The sequence below is a fragment of the Acanthopagrus latus genome, chromosome 18 (genome assembly GCF_904848185.1).
Source record: "Acanthopagrus latus isolate v.2019 chromosome 18, fAcaLat1.1, whole genome shotgun sequence".
In the NCBI taxonomy this organism is placed as follows: Eukaryota; Metazoa; Chordata; class Actinopteri; order Spariformes; family Sparidae; genus Acanthopagrus; species Acanthopagrus latus.
Window position 1 is genome coordinate 21,523,730 of NC_051056.1, and position 7,511 is coordinate 21,531,240.

The 7,511-nt window shown below is 39.1% G+C and overlaps 2 protein-coding genes across 2 annotated transcripts; one reads left to right on the top strand and one right to left on the bottom strand.

Moving 5' to 3' along the window:
- Positions 1-74: 74 nt before the first annotated feature.
- Positions 75-3,566, bottom strand: tmx2a (thioredoxin-related transmembrane protein 2a). Its single transcript, XM_037077333.1, has 8 exons — positions 3,378-3,566; positions 3,044-3,104; positions 2,446-2,559; positions 2,163-2,239; positions 1,615-1,721; positions 1,029-1,094; positions 789-918; positions 75-673 (listed from the first exon to the last, which is right to left on the bottom strand). Exons 1-8 carry the CDS (start codon positions 3,564-3,566, stop codon positions 509-511), a joined length of 909 nt encoding a protein of 302 aa, XP_036933228.1. The 3' UTR covers positions 75-508.
- Positions 3,567-3,694: 128 nt separating this feature from the next.
- Positions 3,695-7,426, top strand: si:dkey-6i22.5 (polyamine-modulated factor 1). Its single transcript, XM_037077336.1, has 5 exons — positions 3,695-3,978; positions 5,539-5,644; positions 5,784-5,884; positions 6,067-6,262; positions 7,248-7,426. The coding sequence occupies exons 1-5, from the start codon at positions 3,752-3,754 to the stop codon at positions 7,311-7,313; spliced, it is 696 nt and encodes a 231-aa protein (XP_036933231.1). The 5' UTR covers positions 3,695-3,751; the 3' UTR covers positions 7,314-7,426.
- The last annotated feature ends 85 nt before the right edge of the window (positions 7,427-7,511 follow it).

A 7,511-nucleotide genomic window follows, 5' to 3' on the forward strand; every position in this document is an offset into this window, starting at 1 on the left:
ATAAAGAATTTTTAAAAAGATGTCTTCAGAATAAAAAAGGTCAAACTGATGAAAAACTGAAAGCATCCCGAATCTTAATTTTACACCCTTTTTTAATTTCAATTTCAGCTATGACTTTGTTTTGACGTACGACACATCAGTAAACACTGTAGTTGCAAAATACAGGCAGCAAAGATTACACGCAGTAATGAGATGTTGCTGAAGGTAGCAAAAACAAAATGATCATTACAAAAAAAAGGCATTTTCTTAAATAACTTAAGGTCTGTAATAAAATGTCCAAATCAGTGCTCATCTGCATCATACCGAGTCACACCAGGAAAATGTGGTCCAGCCTTTTTGGGGTATTTAATTGCCACAGTGAAGACTTCATGTAGCGATGACATCTAGTGTTGGTTGAATCTATTTTCCTCTCTCCATTCCATGGTATTATGGACTTCCTTAATATCATATGGCATGGCAATTTTAGTACAAAATGACCGATTCCATGCAGCCCCTCTCTGAATCACCCTCACTGGTCTTTCTTGCTCTCTGTGGGCTGCTCAGCACTGAGCTCGTCGATGCCCTCCTCTGGCTTAGAGCCGTTCTGCTCCTCTTCTTTTAACTCTCGGCCTTTGTTCAGCTTCTTCGACTTCTGGAAGAGCTCGTTGAGGTTAAACTCTCGGATGATGTTCTCCTAGGGATGAAATACGCTTCATATTAGCATATACCGGTATGTGTGCATGTGAGGCCGTTTCAAGCAACAACCCACTCCGTACATAACACCATGTGTTTGTTTATGATAGACTTACATCATTGAAGGTCCAAGATACAGCTCTCCCTTTACTGTCCACCATGGGACGTCTCATAATTTCCCGCCCACCTTGGAAAAGCACTAGCGAGGGCAGCTGCTTTGCCAGAGGAGAGGTACTGACCTTGTACCTGTTCAGAGATAATTAACAGGACAGTCAATTTCACATCATCTACCAAAATAAGCATAAACAAACAAACTTGTGGCATTAAAACTACAGCTAAAGGAGAAAATGTCTGACCTCTGTGAAACCTCTCCATAGCGTCCAATGTCCACCTTCCCAAACCTGAGTCCAGCACAGTTGTACCTGCAGAACGTGGAGGAAGATGCACAACAAGTTTAGCACCTTGAGTCAAGACCAAAGTCACATCCAGTACATTTTTATTTTTGGAAAGCATTTGACTTCTGCTTAACTGTAGCACAACAGTTTAGTCCAGTAACGTGATTATGACTACTGGATTTTAAAAAATCCAATGCATCTTATTATGATCAAAATCTTAAAAAAGTTTTCAAATGTACAATTTAGACAGAACTACAGCGTTACTGAGCCAATTTTCTGTTGAGAACATGCTCTCAAAACACACTTATGACGCCAGCTTCTGCACCTGCTTTTAATTAAAAATGTTTTTATCTTATATGCAAGACCATGAGAAAGTAAAATTATGTTTTCATGCAGAATGCTCTGTAGAATCATTGTATAAAGGCATGATGATTTGCATAATCAAAATGTATATTCCTTCAGTAGCTCACCTGATGACAACTTATTAAAATGAGTGAGACGGACATTATCTTTATTACTGGAAGGCCTGTATTAAATTTTCTCTTACTTGAGAGAAAGGTCGGCAAAGACGGGAGCAAACGACTGGCAATCAGAGGACCAGTTGGCGTAGAATTCAACAATCCAGGTGACACGACTGTCTTTCTGCAGCTCCTCCTAATTACTCAATAACACAACATCACATTAGAACAGGTAACACAGGTGTAGATCTCCATCATTCACATCCACTCATGTACAGGACTGGGACACCATCAGTCAGAGAGGTCAGATGTTTAAACACTTCAATTTCAAATGGCTGACATTCAATTAACATAATGTTCATGTCTGAAGGACGAAATGCAGCAAAACTTTGGTTTTCTTTTAATTGAACTACACAAAAACAATCTACAGACGCTCACATCCTCAAGTTCTTATTATATTACAAATAAATAATTATACAATTATAAAATACAATTATACTATAAACTCCCAGTTCTCACTTATCATATCAGAGGCCTGAGGTAAAACTATACACCCCCCTGGTCATTTGACACCAGAAAAGAAAGTGACAGGCACTTAAACAGCTGCAACCAGCACAGTCTGAAGCGCAACACTCACATCGATGGTCGTGTCACTGAAGTACTTGATGTATTCAGGGCCCATGTAAAGCGGCGGCTTACAGGTCATGAGGAATGCTGGAGACAAAGAGAAAAAAACAGACTAATGAGTTAACAATTTCTAAACGGAACCAAGCTGACAAGAATCTATATTGTGAATCCCCAATTAAAATATATGTGTCAACTTTTATGGAAGACAGTTTTCCATAAACATCCCCTCCCAGAACTTCACATTAGTCAGGAATTGGGGCAGCATTCGCTTTAAGGGTTATCACTCCACTGACCGACACACAGGGAGACGTAAAGGATGCCCAGCCGAATGTCCAGCCTGAAGAAGAGGATGACGTTGGCCACTTTACTGAACATGAACAAGTTGCCTATGTGCTGCTCCAGTGTGACTGAGAAAGAGAGAGAGAGAAAGGAGAAAGTCCTTCAAACAGTTGATCCAAGGTCAGAAGGAGGCAGGATTTCACCGTAATGTTTACACAACAAATCAGAGTTTGTAGTAAGGCACTTCCTGGGTGTGGCTTGGCTCGGGGCTTCTCACTCACTGCATTTCAATCTGTTACTTATTAGGACAAAAATACCTGCTTGGTTGAAGTTTAACAGTTACGACTTTGAAGCAGTCACACAACTGTCTATGTTTTAGCTTAGCGAGGAGGGTTAATGACGTGACACACGTGCCTCGATAAGTCCAGGTGGTTCCCGGCTCCAAAGCTTGAAATCACCGGTTTGTGTTTGCTGAGTGACTGTTTACAGTGTAAACAAATACTTACCATGTTATGACATCAGTTGTCTTATACATATGCATGTATATATTTGTGTATGTGTGTGTATGTATGTATGTGTGTGTGTATGTATGTATGTGTGTGTGTGACTCACTAGCTCTCCTGTTCTTCATCATCACTATTGCACTCAGAAACATAAGAATCTCCACTTCTCTCTACAACACAAAGACATAAAAAACATGAAACAACTCTGTTAACTTTGTTCTTGATATAAGTTGCCATCTTAACACCTGGCCAGGCACTACAGGTGAAAACTGGCCTCTTTGCTAATATTTACAATAATGTTCATTAATATGCACTGTCGCTGAGAAACAAAGTGAACAAATTAAAGTATTAAAAGTGAGTAAATGAGCTAACAGAGCTAACTTTGCCCCAACATATTTAGCAGCACAGCAGGCAACACTACCCCCACCATGCTCCATGCTCACCCAGTCAAAGTCGCAGGAGTTGCCGTCCTCCCTCTGGGTCGCCAGGTGCTCGCACAGACCTGGAGCCTTTCGGACTACCAGGAAGGCGACGGTCATGAGGAACGACGTGATATAATAAGGTTTCAGAAGCCATTTGTAAATCTGAGGTAAGTGGAACAAAAAAGTACATAGTCCTGTGATCAGACCCATGGTGGCGCACACGACAGCCGCCGACAAGGAGTTTGAGGAGGAGTGACAGCTGAGGTAACTCTGCCTGGACGTGTATTCGAGCTGCGCATGCGCCACAATAAGCGTTTTCGTGTTTTATGTATGCAACGACTCGCCGTAGATTTGGCGGCAAATGCAAAACGTAAACAGAGGGAGCTGCTGTAGAGATGGAGCAGAGCGAAGCAGCAACACAAAAGGAGACTGTAGGTGACATATGTGTTAAAGACTCCGGTGAAAAACAGAGTAATGAAGCAGCGGGCGAAGTTCCGTCACAGGAGTCGAACCCTGGGTCAGTTTGTAAGCCTCCCGAGGAGAAGGAACCTCGGTTCAAGAGGCTGAAGTTGTTCGAAAAAGCGACGAATATGAGCCTGGAGAAGTTCATCGACCATGCCAGGTAACGTGTCAAGTGTGTTAATAGTGTAACTCGTAGTGTTATTTATCGTCATTAATGTAAAAGGCAGTGTGTTTGTGAAGAGATGCACAAATTTGGGTGAGTTAAATGGGTGTGATCTAAGGGTGCTAACAGTACCAAGCTAACATGAAGAAGATACGACAGTTCTGATACAACAGCAATGAGTGATGGCTGCTCCGTGGTCTCACCTGGCGTGAGGGACTGAGATCTCACGAGAATTGGAAGTGATGATCACGTGCAGCATTCACTGACACACCTGTCATAGAAATCACCAAAGGCAGACCTTATTGAAACGACCTGAGCATTTAAAAGAAAGTTGAATATTCGTTGCGGATTATTGAAAAGAAGAAAGATTGTGTTGTCTGGAAAAAAATAACTTATAGGACCTGCCTGCTCTGCTTTGAGGTATTATAGCCTTCTATGGTTGATAACATGGTGAGAAAAGGTTCCCAGACTTGTGGAAACACTGACATGATAGTTGAGTAGTTACTAAAGAGAAAGTATGGAATTAATTAGGAACAACTCGATAATTAATTAATCCATAATAAGTAATTTCTAAATAACTGATTTGAAGACTAAATAGTAGATAATAATGAATGACTAGAGAGCAGACAGGAGATATTATGTCAATAAATCATTAGGTAATGAATATCTAAATCTACATACTGACCACTTGTCTCATGAAATGTTCTTGATTAACTGTGAACCAGCTGTTTAATGGCACAAACTACAAGTACACATAATACTGAGTAGTTACAACTAGACTTGTTAATTACTCATTTAGTAATCATTGATTACTTTTTTGCCCCCCTTAAGTAAAATGATACATCATACTGAGTATTTACTAAGTAGTCCCTCATCACTTATTGATTTTGCTATTGAGTTTGCCCCTGGGAGTTCATAATTGGATTCTTTATAACATTATTTTTTGTATTCCTTTTTGTTCAACCTTTCTGTTCCAACTAACAGCCCAGTGCCCAACTGTATTTGATTTACATAATACAACACAGAAAAGCAGCAGCAACTCCTCATATTTGAGACGCTCTAACCAGTAAACATTGCAACAAACAAATTGCTCTCTGGGGAATGACAAAGATCTTATCTTAACAATTACTTAATAATCAAAAGTGTTGTTAAGATGATTGGTCTGTGAAACAGCGGGTGGGTTAGGGTTAGATATTGACCTGTCACAGATAAATAATATCAGCATTGTTTGTTTGTTTTTTTTAGTTTTTTTTTTTAGAGATTATATTGCAGAAAAAGAAGCTTACTGTTTCAGTTCACTGATATCTTTTAAGTTAAAAAACATTCTTAAACTGTAAATGATCTTGCCTCTTTTACAAAGCTTTGACATGTGTTTGATAACCGCAACTGAGGAGTCGTTGCAAAGAATGTGAATTAATGAGATGATGTATCAATATTATCGATATTATTTTCTACTCCCTAATATCAGCATCAGCCACAAAACTGAGGATCAATCGGACTCTATTATTCAACCCATCATTTCAGTACTAAATAAGTTGACATTTTATTTACTCTCAGTTTTGACAGATTCAGCAGCACATTTCTTCCGCTGTACAAGCAGAACCCTCAGAGGATGGAGAGCATTCATAAGCAGTTCATAGAGGAGTTGCGGAAGACTATAAAGGTTTGCAGCGCATCACGTCGGATCTTTCTTTGAAAATAGAAAACAAATAGATAGTCCACTGCCTTGTTGTTTGTATTAAATGTCTACCTGTTTTTATTTCCACCCATTCATATGAATGCCTTTGTCTGTGTTTGTGAAGGAGGACATCAGTGGGTTAATCAAAGATGGTGGGTTAGACGTCAAACTGGATGAGCTGGATAAATTGGAGTGTGCTGCCAAGAACAATCCAAAACCTGCATGGTCAGTAAGCAGCCTTCATGCACCTTCTGTTCCTCTAACGTGAAATTATCTGCTGGTCTCATATTGAGCTTTTTCATTACATATCCATACTTACTCTGCACTGCACTGTGTATCATCATTGTAATATCTCTTTCTATTTTGTAATGTGATTAAAACACATATCATCTCACATATGATATTAGGCGGCCGAGTGGGATTCCCGAGCAGGACTTTTGCAGCTTTTTGATCCCATATTATCAAAAGCAGGAGGCCTACATGCGACCGGAGCTGAAAAAGATTAAAGCAGAGAATGCTGCCTTGGCACAGAAAGTTCAGGCTGGCAGAGAGAGTATCGCTCAGTCTGAACAACGTATTTCTGCAGCTGTTGATGAGTGGAAGGTAAGAGAGAGAGAAAAAAAGAAAAAGAAAATATAATTTACAGGTTTATTTTTACAATTGTTGAAGAAATCTGAGGCACTCAAGAGCCTGATTTTAAAAGTGTGATTGCTGCTGAATTATAACAACAGTTAAAACATTCTTATGCATTTCAGTCATGGAGTAATTCATAAGGGCATGTACAGTTTGGTTGTCTTGGCCTATTTCATGTATGGGTTAGCAAATACTTACATGATCAGTATGGACATTTATTTCCATGAATAGTCTTTATCTGCCTATACTAATCATATGACTACTTAACTGTCCATATTGATCATGTGACTGTTTGCCAACTTGCGTGGTGAACATTGTTGTCATGTGACTTTAAGTGTCCAGAGGTATAGGCAATAAGCACCTTCTTCTGTTTCTGTTCAGTTCTGAATTAGTAATGTCCCCAAACTGAAAAACACCATGTTGACATAATGTTCCACACCGGAGCCTCACCCCTCGCATCCTTTTTTTATGTTTATTTTGACTCTCACAAAGGGAATGCATGAGTACACAAAAATGTGAATATTTTTGGCCCCTAAGAATAATGAATACATTTCATTTCACTTTTAATGCATAACTGTGCACATACCAATATCCCAATATCCCTCACTCACTCACTACTAGTGTAGTGCTTGAATCTTTACCCTAAAATGTATCTGTAAAAATGAAAACTCAAACACTTTTATATAGTGCATAGAAAATATATAATTTTGATTTTAGTATCATTAATTTTGTAAGCGCTGCATGACTGGGCAGTATCTATCAATAGCTATTTTATCTCAGGTAGATTCGAATAACTTGGATATATTGTAAACAAGAGTGATGTTTTTAGAACAGTTTTGAAAAGACATGGTAATGGCACATAGATACACGTGCATGATAATAAGTAGTAGAAATGTAAAACAGAAGTTTGCCTTGAGTGCTAACCCTTTTTTGGTGTTTTTCTTTTTACTTTTAGGCTTCGGTCACAGAGTTTGAAAGGCTGGCATCATCTCTCTGCCCTGCTGATGTCTTCGATGTGTGATGTTCAAATGATTTGACCTGCATATATATATCGTCTAACTTAACTGTACATATTAGCTTTGTTTACATAACCTGTATTTCTGAAAATAAACGTAAAATCTTGGTAACAGTAAATTGGCTTGTGACCTCTGTAACTAAATCGACTTGCACAGGTCATTATGGTAATGTGCGTGTTTATGTCTGGCATTACGGTACGCGG

Coding starts and splice junctions, on each gene's coding strand:
- tmx2a (XM_037077333.1), bottom strand. CDS start 3,566: ATGGGTCTGATCACAGGACTATGTACTTTTTTGTTCCACTTACCTCAG. Junction 1,095..1,614: donor TTTGCCGACCTTTCTCTCAA/GTAAGAGAAAAT, acceptor CACGTTCTGCAG/GTACAACTGTGCTGGACTCA. Junction 674..788: donor TATCTTGGACCTTCAATGAT/GTAAGTCTATCA, acceptor TTTCATCCCTAG/GAGAACATCATCCGAGAGTT.
- si:dkey-6i22.5 (XM_037077336.1), top strand. CDS start 3,752: ATGGAGCAGAGCGAAGCAGCAACACAAAAGGAGACTGTAGGTGACATA. Junction 5,645..5,783: donor AGTTGCGGAAGACTATAAAG/GTTTGCAGCGCA, acceptor GTGTTTGTGAAG/GAGGACATCAGTGGGTTAAT. Junction 5,885..6,066: donor AACAATCCAAAACCTGCATG/GTCAGTAAGCAG, acceptor ATATGATATTAG/GCGGCCGAGTGGGATTCCCG.